At 37.3% G+C, this 22,630-nt stretch overlaps 1 protein-coding gene across 1 annotated transcript in view; it reads right to left on the reverse strand.

The window, feature by feature from the left end:
• Positions 1-22,630, reverse strand: part of NGEF (neuronal guanine nucleotide exchange factor) — a 102,098-nt gene that overhangs the window by 39,910 nt on the left and 39,558 nt on the right. Inside the window, exon 3 of the mRNA XM_072407781.1 lies at positions 22,273-22,342. Within this exon, the coding sequence (XP_072263882.1) occupies positions 22,273-22,342 (70 nt within the window). The remainder of the gene's footprint in view (positions 1-22,272; positions 22,343-22,630) is intronic.

Consider the following 22,630-nt stretch of genomic DNA (forward strand, 5'->3'; position numbering starts at 1 on the left):
GGGGTTACAGTAGTCCAGACTAGAGACAATAGGAGTATGTACAAGGAGTTTGGTGGTCTCTGGGGACAGCTAGGAGCGGTATTTGGAGATGTTGGGGAGGTGAAAGTGACAGGACCTGAAAATGTTCTGAATATGAGGGGTAAATGAGAGGGCAGAATCGAAGTGCCAAGATGAAGTGCCTGAGGGGAGCGGCAAATACCAGTGTTGTTAACAGCTAGGAATTATTCCAATTATTACACATATTATTTAGGACACATGGTGCCTCCCAAATCACCTTCCAATCATAATAACTGCACAAACCAACATGTAAGAAGTCCGGATTATCAAGGGTAGTGTCTCCTCATTTACAGAATTCCCGGTGTGTGATGCTCCTGTCTCCATGGGTGTGCATTTGTATATGAAGTATGTGATATTATTTATACTAGTAGTAGTTGTCATTGTAGTATTTGCAGTATCCAGCAAAACTATCTGGAGGAAATAGAGTTGGTAGCTTATATTTCCTTTTTAAATGTTTAAGTGTGATTTATGAGAGCAAGGCTAATAATATATCAAAGAATATTCTGTGGGGACCAGTAAACACTCATTAGGCTGCCATCCAAGTAGTTTTCAGACTCCGTCGCTGTATCCATATAAACTTGGAACCACACTAGCTAAGTAGATGTTGGCACAGCTTTGAATTTCTGCAGTGCCAGGTCAGCCAACTGAGTGGGTAGTGGAGCAAAAATAAACGATAGGTTACATAAAAGAAACTGCAGCTGGCGACCTACTATGCTAATCACACACAAAAAGTTAATATCCAGTATGAAGTAGAAGGGATCTCCTTTATAATTACTATGATCTGCCACAGGCTACAAGAGGATGGAATATTAAATGACTGCCATATTGCTGTATCTGGTGCATAATTACACTCCATAAGCAACTGTAATACACGCTGTTTTCTCTCTATTTGGGTCAGAATTTTGCCTTAACCCAGTTAGCTGCTGGAGAGACAGTAATACACATGCAAAGGAGATTTTCTGAGGAGACCAGAGAGAGTAGGGATAATCAGAGGCAGAGGGACAAAGATAAAGTCTGAAAGAGCAGTCACGCTAAAGACAAAACAAACTAGAATTCTAATTACAATTTTGCCCCCAGCATGTAACAGAAAAAGAAAATCAGGCCAAGTGAATATGGTTGAATATGCTCTGTGATCTGACTCTAAACACCCTATAGAAAATCAGAATGGAAATTTAGTGTAGAGTTGACATTTTTGATTTGTTTTCGATAAACAAATCAAAAATGTCAACAGTGAGGAGCTGTTATCCTGATCCTTACTTCACTTTTATTCTTCACTATTGGTGTTATTTTAGCTCTGTAAAGTAGCCTGACTGCTTTCATTAAAACATGTATTTTGTAACTATACAGTTTGGAAAGCTATAATGTTCTTTAGTAAATAAGGTATCAAATGCTAAATGCAAACTCCACCAAGGCTAAATTTACACTATAATAAATGTAGCAGTTGTGTGCTATAGTGAAACAAACAGCAATGCACAGCCACTTGCTCTGCCCTCCGTTGTGACCCTATTCATTGCATTGAATGGAACAGTTCACAAAAATACATAGAAATAGCTGCAGAAGTAACACACTGCAACATTTCTAGTGGGAACATCTAGCGTGGCTTTCTCTGCAATATCTGATGTTCCTAAAGCCCCTTGACCTTTTGGAAAGGGATCCTTGACTGCTGGAAACATGTATTGAATGTACAGATAATTAACATGTATCCTTCATGGGACATCCTATTGTTGGATTTAAAAGATAAATGATTTAAAGCATACCTAAATTTAGAGATTTTACTTTACATAAAAGGGTAGACAACCCTTTTATTTAAAGTATAGTTTCTGTTTGTTTGTGTTTTTTTAAGTACAACAAAGATTGTAGCACCACCCCCTTAATTCTCGATTGCCTAGACGATCAAGAATGAATGGGAGCGCAGAGCCTCCTGGGAAACCTACGTCACGCATCCCGGGAAGCTCTTGGCTGCTTGGGCATTCGCAGAAAGAGCCCTTTGATCAATAGAGGGAACAAATTGCTGATCTCATGCATGCGCAGTGAGATCGGTTTTCCCCCAAGTTTTTTCCCAATCCACGCCTGCACAATGCGAAATCGGGTGACATAAGAGGAAGAACCAGGAAAAAGAGAGGAGAAGATAGCGGCGCCTGGCTCTCCCTCTGCACTGGGCCGAAGACAGATACCGGGATCACGGGGAACCCGATGAAACAAACCTCACGACGGACAGACTGATCTGCGGGACTGAAGGTTAAGTGTGATTTTATTGTTTTGGGTGAGTTTTGGGTTTACTTCCGCTTAAAGGGGGAAAAAATTTAGGAAAATGAAGGTGGAATTTACAAACTGTTATAAAGAAGAGGGTGGAATATCTACCCCTTTTGGAGTTGACTATTAAGATTTGAAGTACCTGCCAACCCTCTCCTCCTATTGTGTTATTTCACCCCTTTCCCCTATATTATTGTCTGAATGGGGGAAGGACCTGATGGAAGGTTTGGAAAATAGTAAAGAAGAACTAAGTTGTCAGCAGTCATCCATACCGGACACTATGAGCCTGATTTAGTAAAAGTCTCCAAGACTGGGGAAGATACTCATTTGTCAGTGAAGCTGGGCGATCCAGCAAACCAGGAATGGATCCTGGTTTTCTGTATCACCCAGCTTCACTGATGAAAGAAGGGTACACTTTCATCAGTGAAGCTGGGTGATACTCCAGCCTTGGAGAGATTTCATAAATCAGGACCAATGTGAGGCACAGTGTACTGACCTGCTCAGTACATTTGTAAACAAGTTATAATTTATAGCAGCCAATCAGAATTCATTTTACATGCAATTTTCAGTTAGTTGTGGCTTTATGAACCTATAGAATTAGAAAATACGTGTCTTTTAGTCAATTCTAATCAAGTAATATTGCAAGTCAAAATGCCACACACTAAGTAAATTGGTGGCAGATTTAGATCCCCTCTCTCAATCTTTAAATAAAAAAGTAATACATCTCCTAGCAGTGTTACTATTTTAGAATCTCTACCATTTCCACATGTATCTGGTCTTACCTAACTACTGAGATCAATTAAACCCATACTGGCTATGTAACCTATTGAGTCTGTAATTTCCGCTCCTAGTACAATCTCTTGGTTTTTTTTTTTAACTTTTTGTAAAAAAAGAAAAACGAAAATGAAAGAAAACAGTCTATAGCAGTTTGCCAGCATCTCTATCTTTCCCTTCTAAAACCTAAACAAAAACACTTTTGGCAAAAGTTGAAATAAAAAAAAAATTATCATCAAAAGAAGAACGTCGGGATAATACCCACCAACTAATAGTATCTCCAGTGGGAACACAGACATCAGTAAAAAATTGACAGGGTTTTTATATCAGTCTCAACCTTTTTACTACTATGAAACCCTTGAAAATTTTGCTTCTGGGGAAATAGCTCTGAAATAGGTTTCTACACCTACAGGTCACAGTATGTTGGCCTAATCAGTATGCTGCCGACATATTAAATTATATATTAATATATATTATATTATTGTTAGGATATACATTTGTACAGTACACTCTGTACCTTGCTGCAGAATATGACAGCACTACAGGAATACAAAAGTTAAATAACATGTCAGAAAATGACTATTTTTTAATATTGCAGTGCTGACAATATTAATAGTACAATTACCATAGTTATCACACACATGATAATGAAAGTACTGCTGGACATTATCTTATTGTGAGAGAAATCACCAAATCAGTATTAGTTTTGGAGGGCCATGCAGGGGTGTACAGAGCACATACACATGCCTGGAGCTCTCCCTCCCATAATATTTCATATTCACAAAGACTCAGTATCCTAACAGGAACATGATGGCATTAGAAACTTTCTCTAAGCTTTATAGAAGTTGAAAAGCAGGTTAGGAATGAAAGATAAACATGTGATAATAGGTTGCATGGCTGATCTCTTCCAGAAGGTGACAGTACAAAGTGTAGGCTGTTTCTCCTATGTCCTATACCCAGGAAAACCCCTGATGAGTCCAGTTCCATCTGCAACTTGGAATGTGTTCAAATCAGCTGTTTCTGCTTTCAAAGTAGGTTTCTGCAGAAGTCACTCCCTGCCAATCACAATTAGCCATCCAACATACCCATACATCCAGGCCTGCACTCCCTGTGCCCACAAACTCCTGACTGTATGCACCATCCTAGACACTTCTTTCCCACCGGGCACATTGCATCCATCACTCAACCTTATCTGCCACATGCAGCAGCAGAACCCTCGGGGTCTGTAACAAAGGCTATATTTCGGTTAGGGGCAACTATATTCTATTTGGTGAAAAATTTCTGATCACATTTAGTGCCCATATATGCTAAACTATACACAAATTACACATGTAGCCTTTCCTTCCTCTACAATGGCAGCTACATCTGTGGGTTACATTCCAAATACCACAAGAAGGCAGCAGAAAATTCCCTACCTGAGGGTTGAGGCTTAAGGTTCAACTTCTGTTCTGCCATCCTAAAACTGATGAAATTGCCAGTGACTGAAATGATATAAAGACAAGCACTGTTCCACCTTGCCTTTAATAATGGCTGCTCCCCATAGCTATGTACACATGTCAGATGATTGTTACCTGGAATAAATAGTCGTATTTGTACCAGACACAAATCTGACGTGTCCAGCGTTACCCCAACGACTTTCATCAATTCATCACAAATTGATGAATGACTAATTGGGGAAAACTCTTCCATAGGAGTACACAGTGGGTTCAGCTCCCTTGTTCTCCCCCTCCCTTCTCTAATGAACAGAACAGAAGATCCTTTTCAAAGGCAGTGATCTTTCATGTGTAAATAGTTTAATTTGAAATATAATTGTAGATATCCAAGGCAGATGTACACTTACACAATGTGCTAAGACCAAACCAAGACCCAACAAGTCAATGAAATAGCAATAATTTTGCTCCAAACCAGTTATTACACTAATGACAGATTTGTTGCTACAGGTAATTTTTTATAAACTGCATTGTTCTAAAATTTAACTAGCGTTGTTCTAAAAATTGCCAGGAACTTTTCATATTGATAAAACATGCTGGCTAGTAGACAACTCCTTCATAAAATGTGTGTAACATACACATTCAGTTTACTCAAGCTTGCATAGTTATGCTACAGAATGAAAAGGAGAGAACAGAGAACCACTCTGTTAATATTTCTATATACTAAATACTATGGACAATTTAGTTCCTAAAAAGTTTGCACACAATGTCCTCTGATATGGTGTGTACCACAATATTCCAGATCAGCGGTCACCAACCTTTCGAACCTTATGGACAACTAAATTCATAACTTTAAATCCCTCGAACCATTAATATGAATTTTTTAAAAAAGATAAATACATTTGTGAAATAATGATTTTCCTAATGGTGCCTGATGAGGACTGTGGAGGCTCTGATTCATTGATCAGCTCACAGTTAAGTGAAGTATTACTATTGTTACTATTTTCATTAGTTGCATTATCTTTGGTATTACTAAAGAAATGCAAAAAATTTATTTGCTTTTTCAGTCATTATGGCTTTATTTCATTCGAGTCAAAGATCAAACAAGAAATGATAGTTATCAAAGTCAAACTATTTGATGCCATTAAATATAACAGTTAAAGAAAATACACAGTTATGGTCATACTTACCTAAAAGAGCATCTGAGAAATAAACAACTAAAAAAAAACAATTGGATGAGAATTGGAGCGGGGTGACTGTTGTAATGGTGGAAACAATACTGAAGTGTACGGCTCGGCAACGGTTGCCTCATACAACATAAGACTACACTGGCATCACGGCATCATTTTTTTTCCATCTCTAGTACAGGTTATGAATGGAGCGCAATACAGGTGGTCTCCAGGTTTAGGAGATCCAACATATGGCTGACTCCTAGATACGAATGGGGCCTGCTTCCTCATGTGCAAGATGGAGGCTTGGAGGGGGGAGGCGGGTGGTCTGCATGACTTGCAGAAGAAATCTTTTGCTAAATACAGTTGATGCTGTGGGTGGTCTTAAGAGCTGAGCTTATCTGTAACATTTTGTAACTCATAATGACCAAGACAAACCCTGCAGTTGTTTCTTTTTGCATATCAAAGCACAGCTCGCTCCAGAAGTTAATAAATGTCTAGGGTCCAAAAATTTTTTTTTTTTTTTTGCTTTGTTTGTAAATAACTCACAGTAAGAATTTTATCCAATAACTGACACCACACAAGATAAACACCTGTCCTAATTGGATTTATTAAAATATTCAACTTAAGAACAAACCTACAGTTCCTATCTCGTATGTAACCCAGGAACTACCTGTATAAAGGTGAACATTGTCATTAAGAATATAAGAATTTATTAGAATATTATTTTTGTTTTATTATTAATCAAACATAAAAATTGCAAATAGTGTCCAAAATTTTCCGTGGACCACCAAAATTTTCTCACAGACCACCGGTGGTCCATGGACCACTGGTTGTCAACCAGTGTCGCTGTTCCAGGTTATCCTGCAAAAAAAGTATTGACCTTATTACCACTAGAATGACAAATTAGAAAAGATTTGAATAGATTTTTCTACCTATGTAATGGAGATGAACAAAGGCAGACACATTTGAAGTCCACCCTGAGTTAAAACCATGGCTGTTCTCCTACATATGGGGGATGAATGTGAGCATCGTGACTGATTACTAGTGTATGTATCAGAAGGTTACTATGTATACAATGGTGCTCTTCTTTGGCTGGCACACTTGACAATTTGAGTACATTCATGTGCATAGCAACTCCCCAATGTGCTCACTAGTTACCATTAATAACACTTACTATCACCAGCAATATAGTAAACACAGCAAACATCCTTCACAACCCGGCTTTGCCCTTCACTGTTATAAACCATAAAGTGACATTATGGCATATACAACACAAAATCATACATAATATTATGCATAAAGATCAGTCAATCTAATGTAAAGTTAGCAGTGGATCTGATAATGTGTACCAGCCCTAAGGAACTACGGTGAAAATGCCACATGGATATTAACATTCTGAATGTAAACATCCAGATTTTTTTGAGAACATTAAGTCAAATCATTTCAACACATACAGCAGAAAGTATAATTTGGTTGAATAAGGGGGAAAGAATCATGTTGAATTTACACAATCCAGTTGCTGGAACAGAGAGATAATTTGATATGAAATAAACCCAAATGGGTGACATAATGGTGATGAATACAGCTGTGGTCAATGGTCATCAAGCAAAGGAAGGCTATGCAGCCTGCTATACACATACAAATCAAAAGAAAAGAAGACACGGTGCACAGATCGATGCCGGCGGTGAGATGCCTCCAGAACGCAAACAACGCATGCAAGCATCTTATATATGAGATCATAACTAACAATCACATAAAAGTTGTGGTTTTTCTTAGCAGGTAAACAGAATATATTTGTCTGTGTATATATTTTCTGCAGGAAGCTTTTTTACTTCTAAGATAAAAGCCCTATCTCAGTCCAGTACATTAGTACAGTACCTGGGAGACTGCAGGTTAGTATGCAGCTAAGCTTTAAGTGTATAATAACATGCATTATTCTGCATTTTTTTTTATGTCTAGTTAAGCTTTAAATACACTTTTAAAATTATTTTTGTAGCATTTACTTGATACGAATTTTAGAAATGGTTTTCACAGCTAAATACATAGTACCATATGTGTGTATTGACACATGTTGTGTTAGGTGTGTGTTGACACATGTTGTGTTAGGCGGCCTATTCACTTTGAATGGACCCTTAACCGACCTCAAAACATAAATGAATAAACCTGCAATGTCTGTGGATAAAGCACCACAATTTGTATTTCTCCTTTTGCTGCACTGCAGACAATTTCTTTACACTGTATGTGCGCATTGGGATGCCACTCTAAATGATATGAAAATGAACCACAGTTGACACATAGAACACACTGTGGCATTAATGTGCATTATAATGCAGGTACATAAGTCCTTCCTAAAAGTAAAGTTTGATCACTAAACAGTCAGATCAATTGCTCCCCATTGTGGAAACTATACAAACAGCATGTAGTACCGCTAGCAATTAATCCTACAATGCCCCTGTGGTATGTGAATAATCACTTCTACATATTACTAATGTGGATCATCCTTTTAGTGATTGATCACTAATATTTCTGGTTTATTGCTAGTGATTTTATTGGTAAAATATTATATAATGTAGCTCTAGCCGTAATCCCAGCCTAAGGATGGTCATAAATAATTCCAGCTCCATCCCAATTCAGTGGCCCAGTTCAACAATTGAATGAGAACTGAGCTATGGATACCCCTAGGAGGTGATAATAAGTGATTCTGATGTCAATAGGTTCTCATTATCACATGTCAGAAAATCTAGATACATCCTCAACTGCCCCTTTACCTTTCTTAGTGGTGCTATATAAGCTGTTTTAATTCATTACAAAACAGCAGCAGTTAGTAATACTACAAATATATAATTAGGGTTAGCTTTAGCCTAGGTGCATACAGACAGACAATTTTTTCGAAATGACTACAAAGCACATACACATTGAATGGAACCTATTATCACAATATTACCATTATATAAAAAGGTTGACTAATTCTTTGAAAAAATTAAAAAATTGAGTTTGTTTTTTTTAAGATCAGTTAGATCTGTGAGGAACCCAGCAGATGAAGGAAGAAGATGGCAGTGCCCGCTGTCCAGTCTGCCCCGGAAAGAAGAAGGAAGCCCGGACAGTACGGTACCTACTGGAATCAAATGTATTGCGGGAGGATTGAAAGTAAAAATAATTTTTACATTTTAAAACTTTTTTAATAAAAAGGGTATTTCTTTTGATATAAAAGTTCTGCTTTAGAGCAAACAACACCTGCACTACAGTACATCACAAAACAAGATGTGGATTGTCTGGGGGAGTGTTGCACCACGCTGTCCAAATACTTGTAATTGTGCCACCATTTTGGATGCCCTTGGCTTGCTTTAACATAACATGCCATAAAAACACACATACACGCATGTACACTGATAACATAATTCACATTAAGTTGGTTACACTCATAAAAATCTATAAATCTGTATATAAATGTTTTTTTTTTGCACCATGACTACACCATGGTACATAATGGGACAATTTTTTAGTCTTCTACTAAGTAAATCCTAAATCTAACCAATCTACTGATTGTGTGTCTGTATACTGGAAACCCTTCAAAGAGACAAAATCTTTCAAAATTGGCAAAGGCTGCAAAAAAAAAACCAAAAACTTTAATTACTGTTACCTGAAAACAATACATTTTGGCTGGAGTTGGGATTTATATAGACACCGTTACTTTGCCCATCCAGATCATCTGACACAGGATTAGAATGGAGTTGGGTAAATTAAGCATCATGTAAGCACAGGGAAGTGAAAGGAAGGTCATACAAGAGAACATGTAGCTTCATCCATCCAGGCAAGGTCTCTTAGGTATACCCTGGTGCAGTAAAGTACCAAAATGCTTTTCATATTTTTCCAGACCTGTGAATATACAGTCTATCTCTTTAAATGAATGTGATTATGGAAAATGTTAGTTCTTGTATATAAAAGCTGAAGAAAGAGAACTTATGATCTAGGCATGCTGTTTGAGTACCGAGCTGGACAAAGCTGTATATTTTGTAGCTTTTATTTGTATTTTTTTTCATTGCTCTGCCAAATAAAAGGGCAGTGGACTAGCTGGTATTGTTCTCAGTAAAAAGCTGCAAATGGTTTGGACAAAGATTATATAACAATCATAGCATTAACAAGGTGTGTCACAATATCATACTAATAGCTACAATTGCAGCTCAGCTCCTGCTGTCTGCCAAACTGACAGCCAGTTCATCCAGCAAGGCTTCTTAACACCCCCATGATCATTAGAAACTATTTACCAACATAAGCATATTGCAGGACAATTTTAATGACAATCATTTTTCTTGGTGATTATCATCACAAGTTTAACACATGATAGCTGGTTGTGGCAGTCCAGGTCTGCAGCCATTTTTCACAATCTGTTTTCATTTACTAATTCTACAGAGAAAAAGTAATGTCATCCTTTAAAATCAGATAGACAGACCGTTAAATAGGAATTAAACCCCAAAAAAGGGCAGCCAGGGGGCAAAGGAATAATCACCCAGTAAATCATTTATCCCTATTACCTACTTAGCAGCACTTGTTCTGTATTATGTCCCTGAGTGGAGACAAGACTTTGCTTCCCTGTGTCAGAGCCTCCACCAAGAAGAACTGTAAGCAACAGCATACTGGTATCAGCAATGTTCCTGTGAGTATCAGTCAGAGTGCAGCAGTGCCTAAGATCTCACACTGCATATATGAGGCTGTAGGCACAGGAGTGCCTAGGCACCCTCATATACCTCATATAAAAATGCAATGCTACTTTTTAGGAAGACAAAGTGTACATTTTTGGAGGCCGTGTATAGGCCCAACTAACTTTTCAAGATTCTTTCTATTCCCAATAGCAGCTACTCTTGTTGGCTACTGGCACTAGACTTTCTGGTAGGAAGAACAAATAGTGCACATCTTTTGTGCTCACTTGCAGAGGTAATCTAATACTATGACTGCCAGCAGCCTTTGCACTTGTGGTATCTACTACTTTGCATGAAATTACAAGACATTTATTGCTGTGAATTAGTTAGTATGTGCCAGAACTATGTGAATTGACAAGCAGAGTTAATATAACTATAAATATATAAATATAAATATATATATATATATATATATATATATATATATTTATACACACACACTGCTCTATACATATGCTAGTTTACTATGCCTGGTTGTTTAGCTGGAACTGTCCTATAAAACTGTGAAAGGCTAGCATGGATAAAAGAACTATTTGCTACCTGGTCACTCTAGATTTGGGAATTGACAATAAACTTAAACATTATTTGTACAAGTTTATATATATGTACATAGTTTGCTTCCTATGTATAATGGAACATGGTAACAGCAGGGAATTAGAGATCAGATTAACTAAATTACATTTATTAGATATAGCAGGAGATCATTACATAATTTTCTTTAATCACCTATATTAGAGCTTTATACTGTAGACTTACTGCAGAGCCAAAAGATCTTAGAAGAAAATAGTGATTGGCCATGCATGGTCATTTCAAGAGTTTTTCTCCAAGACTATCCAGTGTAAGGATGTACAGTAGTGGTCCCTTTTGGGGTCCCTGGCCTGTATGGTAATAGTTACAATACTAGCAAAATAAAAAATATTGGTCAGAACCTAAATTTCAAATAAGAATACAATGTATAAAATGCCTTAGTGATACAAAAGGAAAATACCATCAATTCAACCAGATAATCTCTTTCATGTTCCAAATTCCCAAACCCCTGATATTGATTATTTAGATCCTTATAGTTATGCAATTAGTTTTGTTCTTGTTACTTTATATTGTTATTCTACATCTTTGAAAAGTCAACCGAGCTGCCTTCAAACTGATTGTTATGGAGAGCATTACTGAGCTACTGCACCAGGGAGGTTGCAACCATTGCTGTTCATCAAGTTCAAGCTTTATCTGTTGCTGAGTATCGAATAAACAATTCATTTTAACTCAGTGACTTTTATTGAAGAAAACAACAAAAGGACTCAAATTAGAAAGGAATATAAACAACCAGCTTATCCTATGGGAAATAGACCAAAATAATTGGACCATAAATACAGTCTTTGGTCTTGGACAGTAAACTGAACTGGTATTGATACTAGTAGTATGTCCATTAAGGTGCAGTAACGGATGCTCTCCTTCTGTATGGAGCTTTGTAAAAAGCAAAGTAAATAGCTGAAGCTGAACTCATATTGCATGTGGGGTGCACTGAAATCAGTAAGACATAATCATTTGATAGGTGTTCAGCGTTTGATCTAAATTGCCATTTGCGATATCTGGAGGTTTCCTTATGAGGATAAAAACACTGGCGTGCACTTTCACCACTGGTTTGAATTGCCAATTGTAATAGAATGAATTGGAGTGCAATTACACTAAACCATGTGGCCTCACATGTGCATGCATAAATATACCATTTACTGTGTTTACTTATGTCAACTGCCAGTGATTTCATGGAATAAATGGAAAATTCATTATCTGTAATTGTTAACTGCCAAAGGTTCATTTCAGGTAACTGAGAACTGGCAATGTCTTAAAAGATACAAGATCTATTTGTCAACATGTCTGAAAAAGGAGCTGTTATGGTTGCACTTAACAACAAATGCTCTGTATGTTCTCTGTGAGGCTAGGCAGTGAGAAGGGAGACTGGCTGCAACAGGCAGCAAGAACTGTTCTACATCCAGACTCTCAGATCAATGGTATTCACAAATGTGACAGATGTTAAATCCCGATTTACATCATGGAACCAGTCATGAAACATACAAGTGTATCACAGGCACATTACACTTCTAGTTTATGCAGTTTTATAATGTACTGTTGGTCCCAGTAAACTTGGTTTTAACCTAGCTTTGCATGATGTAGGGAAGGGTTTAAACCCCTTTTTACTGTAATTCAGAAATCCCTAGGAGAGATTTATCCTCACTACATGTGATCCTGACATCTTATCATCATGCTCCTGTTTTGGATATTTTTTTCCCGCTTTTGGTCTGAGTATACTTTTGCTAAAAGACAGGAAGTAAAGGTACTTCCAGTTAGCAGTATATACCTGACAGCTGGTAAAATCCTTCCCATTTTTATCCAAAAATCTACATTTTTTTGGCATGCCTTATATTACTTTGTTCTGGGTCGGTGACTCAAAAACCGCTAGAAGATCGGCATAAGATTTTTCTGGTGCTGTCCCTATTCTGTGTTAGTGAAAAACTTACTTGCAGAGTGATAATTCACTTTTGTTGGTTAACAGTATAAGCATTTGTTAGTAAATCAACCCCATTGCATACTATGCTTCAACCACCCAAAAGACTGTAAGCTTGAATATATTAAGGGTTCACTTCTCCTCCTGTGTTAAAGTTTTTCTTATGTGAATCTAGGTTTGTCATCCGCACAACCTATTTATTGTACAGCACTGTGTAATACATTTTTACAAATAAAAGATCATAATAAATAATAATTGCACTGTACATAAAAATAATTTGGATCATGTACCTAGAGTATGTAGATACAGCATTCTGGTCATTGCCACATAGAACCCTTCCAATCCATGTTGGAAGTTGTAAACAATTGTTATGTCATCTTGTGTGTACCGAATGCAACTAGAAGGAAGACAGAGGGTGGAACTTCATTTGCTATATATTCAATGCATGTTGTTTATGTCTAAAAAGCTATCTTTTGTAGTCATCCAAAATCCTTGGGACTGCCATCATCTTACAAGTAATATCAATGCCTCACCAGTATCAAAATGTTACAATGATAGAACCCTTGAAAATGTTTTCAGGTTTCAAGGAATCTTGCTAAAAATTATGAAATGAGGATTCACCAGTTCCACACACTAGTGGCTAGTGACACCAGGGCTAGAACTATATAAGTGCAGTCAAGTAGGAATTTCTTTTGCCACTGTTTGGGGAACCGCTAGAAACCTCCGATTGCATTCCTGGGGTTCTACAGAATCCTGGCTGAGAAAGGTTGTTTAATAGTATCCCCCTTCATTCTTATGCTACGAACACACCTGCAATAATTGTCGTTGGAAACGAACGTTTAACGACCGGACGTTTGATAAACGTTAACAAAAAAAGTGCACGACGACAGGCCAACGACACAGATGAACGAGGAATCTTGCTGGAAACAAACGACTGTCCTGGTGGATTAGTTTGGACAACGCTCATTCACTATCTAAAGTGTGTCCGGTTGTGCAGTAATCGTGCAGTATCCCCCCTTCTATTGTGTGTTAATTCCCCCACCTCCTAGTCTGTAAGCTCTTCGGGGCAGGATCCTTTCCTCCCGTGTCACTGTCTATATTCCTCTGTCATTTGCAACCCCTATTTAATGTATGCATAATATTTTGGCGCTATATAAATCCTGTTTATTAATAATAAAATAATAATAATTGTGGATGGTTCTGCGCATGTTCGTCAAACACAAAACAGCCCATTACTTGTGTTTATGTATGTGTGTATATAAATATTATTTTACATATATATATATATATATATATATACACTTCCTTCGTACATGTCACTTCCTGCATTGCATTGTATGTAGTCTTACACTGACAGCTATATAAAAAAGTCAAGTAGAGAGTAGAAAATGAGATTGTCTAGCACAGACAGTAATTAGACACTGAATGTGTTGGCTTGTAAATTGTAAGTGAAGAACATATTTTAAGAGAAAATGCATGAAGGCCTTTTGCCTGCATTTTTTTTGGGTTGTTGACAGCGTGCCTTAAGTACCCAAGAATTTAGCACATTGAACCATTTGCAGAGGATGTTATGGCAGACTTGCAGGGACTGGATTTCAGAAGGACCATTAACATACATAATTTACATACCAACAATTCCTATGGCAGAATCTGAGTTGAATAGTAAACACTATGGGCCTGATTTAGAAAAGCTCTCAAAGGCTGGAGAGAATACACTTTTATAAGTGAAGCTGGGTGATCCAGAAAACCTGAAATGGATTTCTTTAAAGTAATTTGCTATTTGCTAGAAAGTGGTTTGAATCTTGGACCAGATCAATTCTAGGTTTGCTGTTTCACCCAGCTTCACTTATGAAAGTGTATTCTCTCTAGCCCTGGAGAGCTTTATTAAATCAAACCCTATGAATCTGATCTACTAGAGTGAACTCAAGTAAAGGGAACCCTTGAAACAACCAGCAAATTCCCATATACATGACAGAATACAGGTGCGCATCATTGGGATTTCATTTGCTTCATTTCACACCTTTAGTAAATGTGATGTTTATTGCTATTATTACTCCCATCCCTAATGGTAAATGAAGCCCAGTGGGGCAAGTAAACTGTCCTTGTGGAACATAACCTTATTGTGAAATAAAGCAGGTGAACAATGAACGCAGCAGACTTAAGTGAGAATAATCACAGCTGAACAGCCAAAAACCGCACATGGAGATGCACCTGCACTGAACGTGGTTAAATTACCCAGTTTGGCTACAATTAGGTGTTAACAAAAGAAAAAAGCCTCCAAGGACGGCATATTGCATGCAGCTTGATGTTATGGTTTCACCGTTGTACTGCAGAAAATGACAAATTGCCTGAAATTAGAGATTACAGTATTCGCAGCCAGCTGGGACAAATCTATATTTGTGCACACTAATTAGCCTGCGCAGCCTCTCAATCATATTTGCATCAAATGCGTATTATTTCTACACATTCTGTTCATATAATCAGTGGCAGGGTAACAGGTAGTACTATGGTATTCGCCAAATAAGTAGCATAGCCCAGGAAGGTTAAAAGCAAACACCTTGACAAACAAATCATAGTTTACACAACACTCTGCATAGACGGCATCACACACATCCAATTTGGATTGCGGTATGGAAAGAGTCAAACCAGCTGTAGTACCATCTGCAGAATGTTTGTGAATTAGGTCGGCTTAGTAAATAGGGCCTTATATGCATATGGTACTATTAATAGCTTTGAATTATTATGTGTCATGGTGCCTGTAGGTGTATGCCTGCATGCAGATCATAATGTGCTATATAGACAGGTGAATGTATATGTATTTATAAACGCACAAAGTGCTATATGTTCACAGGTAAAGGTTCGAATTTTAAATTAGGACACACTTACACACTCCTATACACCCACAGTTAAACTACCCCGGTTCTTTCACTTATGTCAAAAAAAGAGACGATACACCATTAGAAAAGTGACACACACCTGCTCAGAACACATGTGTTGCCAATCACAGGTGAATGGACACCTGCGTGACATTAGAGACAGACGTACGGAAATAGAAATACACAACTGCAAAGGAATGTCTTATAAATTAATGGATGAGCAAGACAGCCGGACATGCATAGACACACACACCTACACATCCTATCGCACACTCTCATGACTGTCAGCAGTTTGCACGCTTTGCTATATTTAGCTTTTAGCGCTCTCTGATTTCCTCCCAACCCCGTCTGTCTCACCCTTCGATGGGGTCTTCTTCATATGGACTTGGAGGGTCACAGGCAAGTGCTTCCCCCTCCTCGGACACTGCCTGAGGCTCCATGCTGCACTCTCTCAGACAGTCAGAAGTGCGCTGAGAGTGCAGGGACTCTGCTGTCAGCCAGAGACTGCACTCCAGGTGGTTACCAGGGAAACCAGAAGAAAAAGACTCTATGGATGGGGAGGAGGTCTCTCTGTCTCTTCCACTAAGTGTGGAATAAGGGAAAAGACAACTGCAAAAGAAAGGAAAGAGAAAGGGAGACAGAGGAAAGGAGCAAAAATAAAAAAATGACAATCCAAATATTGCAGGAGGAGGAAATGATAGAGGGAAGGAGAATGGGAATAAAACCGGGAAGAGAGAGAGAATGGGAGAGGAGGAGAAAAGAGACAGGAGGAGGAGGAGGGAGCACAACAGAATAGGTGTTTGGAGAGCAGACAGAAATAGAGTGAGAAACAATATAACCAGAGAGGATTAGATTATTAAGAAAGGTGTTTAACTTAGTTTCCAAATTCAAGGATGGGATTGGTGACCTCTTAACCCATTTATTTTAAGCACAGGGACTTGGCAGAGTGCTGGAATTTGGTGAAACAGGTGGATGGAGATGAGGAGGGGAGGGCAGCCAATTAGGAAGTGCCTAATGTGTCATCCAGGGAAATTGGCTGTGGCTGTGGTATATTTATAAAGCAATGAATGTGACATTCACCAAACATTCATCCTGCGCAGGAGAAAGCAGGGAAGCACTGTTTGTACATATGGCAGATGTCCTTAACCCTGGGACTACCTGTATCTGCTTTATTGTACGTCATTCTCTTTTGGTTGTGTGGGGTTGGAGCTTATGTTTGTGTGCTTAGGCAACTTTGCACACCAATTTATAAAGATTGTACAATGTGGTATATAATAACTTGCTGGTACTGTATACTGTTTCTTTATTAATGTGATGTATTCCTGTAACAGTTTATTACTATTTTGTTTGTTATAATGTTTTTTCTTCAATAAAAACAAATTGAACCATAATAACTTGTTGGTATTACACACCTTAAAGATAACACACTGATATAAGTATACTTATTTTTAGAAATGAACAGTTACTTTCAGTTGAGTCCAATGAGATTTGCATACTATAGTCACATGGCTAAAACAGAAGTATTTATCCTTGTGTTAACGCTTTGTGAAATGAACCTCAACAGATCTTTGAGATACATTTTGCATGTAAAGCTATGTTCACATGCTTGATAATTGTAGCCAAAAACAACTATTACTATTTTAGGCAAAAATCTAGTGTGTGTACAACAATCTCTCAATGCCACATGGAGAACCACAATGGTGGATTACTAAACAGCCAGCCGGGGACATCCATTGTCATTTTGTATGAAGGAGGATGCAGCAGAATGCCTCCCACTCGTGCCCCCTCTCCATAGACTTGAATAGCATTGTGTGTACAACACTTGTTCATTCTGCTCATACTGCAAAGATTGTTTCATTATTATAAAGTTACAACTAATAAAGATCAATGTATTTGGTGCCCTGTCATTTGCAGACCTTGCTTGAGTGCTTGCAGATACCAGGAGGTCAGTTTTTAAACATTTAGGCACAAATCTTTCACCTTATCTTTATTGAATTTCTTTTTAAAGTGTATGAATCCTGGGTGAAAATTATGTGAAAACAAGAATTCTTTATATGTGTACATTCTCATGGGCCTGTGATTCTCTCCATGTGACAGTGCTGAGCAAATACCAATGTCACACAGGGAACCCATAGCCCTCTGTAAACCATGACTAAATTAGCTTACACAGATCTTTTCGTTTAATAAATGGCATGAATGGAAACTTGAAAACAAAAGAAAGTAGTAAATCTAATGCACAGATTTATTTATAGCCCATTCACACACTTCACTATCCACATTGCAGTGTGTTGTGACATCCATTACCTGTTTGTTGTCAGATTTTGTGTTTGACTATTTATGACAATACATACATGTATGTATTGTGATGTAAAAAAGAGTCAAGAGCTTTATTGGAGTGTTGATATCTGCAGGAATCTAAAATGTAATAAAGGCCCCCCCCCCAAACACACATGAAAATTCAAACTAAGTATATAAGTTTTTTAACCCAAAGCAAAATGCATACATTCTGGAAGAAAATCACTTACCAAATTCAATGGCAATGTGTCCTAAAATAAGCCTATACCTAAAGATCCAGAGGCAGCTATCCTAAACTTTAGGCAGGCAGCACGTACAATCAATAAGTTCCATTTACTTTGGTACTGGTGAAGTTTAAAACCTTGCTGGAGTCAGGATTGTCAAGACTGTTTTCCTGTCTTAATAGAATTGATCCTTCACTAGCTGGGCAATTAAAGTTTTTAAACCAAAGATAACTTCTGCTTATGTGTTTTTTATCATATGCACTGCTAGAATGTTTATTATGAGTTAACATCTTATTTTTGACTAGTGCTCTTTAATGTCGCAAGCATATGAATATCAATTTGGCAACCATCTAAATAAAAAAATAGTGAGAAATATTTGTGAGAAATACAAGATCTAAAATCTGTCTGGAAGCTCACACAGTAAAAATTAATCAGTCGGCAAAAATACACACACAGTAAAAATTAATCAGTTGGCAAAAATACATCACTATGTTTTCTTGCACTCTTTTGAACATAAAAAAAAGCAAACAATTTTATTTTACTATGTAAATTAGGGAAAACCTTGTGCCTTTATTTGAGCTTGAAATAAATCAATCTGGAGCTCAAGGCAAATAAAAAATACTCAAATTATCACAGGCTTATAACCAGTAATACATAACGTTGTGTACTTTGATTTGTATTTTGTAAGCACTTGAATTTGACCTGGAATTAGCCTCGAACAGTCACCTTACAGCACAGTTTAGAGTTAAATGGGAAATGCAGCACAAACAATCAATGAGACCATGAGCTGTCAAGAGCATACTGATAGAAAGAGAGAGCAAAGTGTTGAGCGGATTAATGGCCAATTACAAGAGGGTGAGGCCACGACTGATTTGGAATTTGGATAATGCCAGGGCATCAGTGTACACATGCTAGATTTTTGCACAAAGACGATTGTGAACTATAGTTTAAGACCAAATCGAAAGCTTAATAAACTTATATCAAAAGAGGGGCTTTGCCACAATCCAACATAGTAATACAGGTAAAAGCTCTCTGCTTGGTGTACAGACTTTTTATCCATCAGTGTACCCATAAGGCTGTGTTTTTTTCTAAAATTTAGCAAATCATAGGAAGAAGCACTGCCAGGTCGTCTGGTTTGTCCGCTTTTTATATCACAAAAAGCACAGTCACCACTCACTCATGTCTATTTGAACTGCATTATCACAATTATCATTGGCTTCTCCTGCATTGACATGATTGTCCTTTTGCTGCTTGTATTTTGTCATTCCTCCCACAAACCAAAAAACATGCAGTTAGGTTAATTGGCTTCCATTAAATTGTCCTTAGACTGGGTTAATGTCATATGACTATGGTAGGGACATAAGATTGTGAGCCTCTTTGAAGGAAAGTTAGTAACATGACTAAAGACTTTGTAAGGTGATGCGTGATATGTCAGGGCTACATAAATACAAGTAAAAAAGATAAAGAATTAAATTGCAGCATATGTATTGTCATAATTGCCTGTTTGTTAGCTTCGGATTATAATGACTGCTTATTAAATTCTTGTAAATAGAAACAATCTTTCTTGATGATTTCCAGTGATAGTAGCATAAGTGATCAATGTATATGCAATGTTATTCAGTTCTATTGAGATGGGAGAAGAGAAGTGTGAATTGTCTGCATTCTCCTCCATAGAATATGACAGCAGTTCGCTCCCTGTTTAGTGACTTGTTGCGGCAGATCACCCAACAGCATTGTGGAACCACTGTACACTGTAGATTGTCACCTGTCGGTCATAATTGTTGAACAACAATCATCTAGCTTGTGTACAGAGCTTAAGAGGGGATTTTCTCTTACTTTGGAGAGATCCCCCACTTTTTGCTAAGTTTCTTACATGGGAAGTCAAGGGAAATTGCCACAGAAAAAAGACAGAAAAATAGCAGGAGTACGTTACTGTACAGACAAGATTTTTAATGTACCTACACTTTAAAGTTTGCCCAGCTTGTGACCACAACAGTATGTTTTATGACCACTTCATCCTCATATATCAATGAGCATTGTAGAGAAATACATTTTTAAGGTTCATTGCAGGTGGTAATATTGCATCTTGGAGGGCAAGAGGGCTTCCTGCCAGCAGCCACCTTACAAATGTAAACAACCAGGTTACTTTTTCCTCATGCCCTTGAAACACACCTTATCTCTGACTACCCATATGAAATTATTGGGGGGTAAAGAGTGGTTTAGTATCACCCCCTGCCAAATGTTGAATGTCTGGTTCATTTAGAACCAGCACAGTGATTGGGTTGGTCAAACCACTGGCAAGGTGCCAACCACCAGGATCCAATTAGTGCCAATACACTGCCTACCACCTTAAAACACAATACAATGTTGCCATAACACATGTGTTAAAGCAATGTATAGTCTGCATGGGTCCTAAAAAGATTCACAGAGAAGTGACATGTAAGACAGAAATCCTTGATATATGCAAAAAAATGTCAGTTGTGTGATATATAAAGCATAACAATACCATTCTATTTAAAGGAAGATTGCTGTGAGCCTTTTTGTATATTGCTGATTGCATGGTGCATTATAGATTAATAATGGATGTGTTACTCAGAGTCATATGATGTCATAAGAACATTTGGAATGTCTGTTTAATTGGCATCATTAAATTCTAAATAGAAATGGATTTTAAATAACATTTCATTTATGATCCTGGAATGCTGTTCTACGTATACAACACAGTGTAGCTTTTTGCTAAATATGTGTATAATGCTGGCTACGACAGATGAAGGGACATGTCAATGTCTCCATATTGCCATGGTAACAGAAGCAGCCCCCCATATTATGGTAGACTGACACATTACAGGGAAATATAGGACACTGAACTTTATATATAAAATATAACATATATATATAGTAAAATGTAGTTCATATACATTATTGTTCTAAAACAAATTCTGTTATTTATATGCCTGTAATAAAACCAACCAATTTATGAATGCAATATATGTTAACTTTTCTTTTAGTTGTTTGTAAACTGTTGTATCCTATTGAGAGAAAAACGGAAGTTAAAAGAATTTGCAAAAGTCAGGGCAAATTGCTTCTGTTAAAGTAAAAGTATCCTTTACCAGGGATAAAAAAAATCTCCATACTTTATATTTTGGAGATAGCTGTAAAATTTTGGATTCTACATCATATTCTGTACTGGTAACAATAGTAACAAAAGGACAGATAGATGGTGTGAACAGCCCTGGGACACACTCAACAAACCCCACAGTTCTAACATCTCCACTCTCAATCCAAAACTATATATATATATTTGGGGTTTCAAAGTTTTATTTACCCTTAACTAGTTTTTCAACTCAGGAATGTGTGAAGTCTGACCCCTTACCAGAAATCAGCGATGGGCTGGTCATTAGGGCAGGTACTCATTGAACAGATCAAAAATCTTTGAAATCTATGAAAATAGCTGACAACCAGACCATACTGAAATATACTTAACACTAAAGGCTAAGATACGACTCTGATTAAAATACTTTCTTCTTAAACAACTTTTGAAAATCATTGTGAAAAAAATGTGATCCAGCCTTACAACTAGGGAAGCCATTTAAACACTTATATATATGCCTTCCAAAAAGTAAATAAGGAACTGAAGACAGATAACCTACTTTTGTAATTACATATTTACCTAAAGCAATCCCTGGACACATCAGAGTCTAACTTTTGCAAACATTACACCACTCACAGTTAAAATAGCTTAATTATCCTTAATTATGACTTCATATTGCCTGCCTTTAAACCTACGTAGTTTAGTTCCACTTTAAATTGCAAGGCTTTCATTTGCTGTATCAATACAAAATATCTAAATTTAGCTTAGTATAGCATCATAAGGCTCTTATAAATTGGATACACAATTATTAGTGACAGTTCTTTTATCAATATAAATATCCATATGTGGACATTCTTATTTCTCCCTCAGTGTCTGATGTTTTAGCAGTATTGTGATGAATCATACCTGTATACAGATGAGGATTTGGGATCCACTTTCAAATGAATACTTCTGGGTTCTCTGTTCCCTTGGTGTCCTGGAGAGAAGTAAAGATATCTATTAGTCAGAACTAAGATCTGAAAACTTTTCTTTTAATTCAGCTTTTCTGAAATTAGCTTGACTTATTTAAAAATTAAAAAACCCTGTTGGGGTATTACTGGCCTAGAGAAAGGAAAGGATGGAATTGCTGAAGAATGCTGACACACCCCTTTTAATATTTAATGTTTTTTATCCAGTATAAAATGTTGTGGCTGGAGACTGCCTTTTAAGGCTGAACCTAACAGATATAAGAACATTTAGCGCAGCCCTAAGAAAAGGCATACGT

The sequence above is a fragment of the Pyxicephalus adspersus genome, chromosome 4 (assembly GCF_032062135.1).
Source record: "Pyxicephalus adspersus chromosome 4, UCB_Pads_2.0, whole genome shotgun sequence".
Lineage (NCBI taxonomy): Eukaryota > Metazoa > Chordata > Amphibia > Anura > Pyxicephalidae > Pyxicephalus > Pyxicephalus adspersus.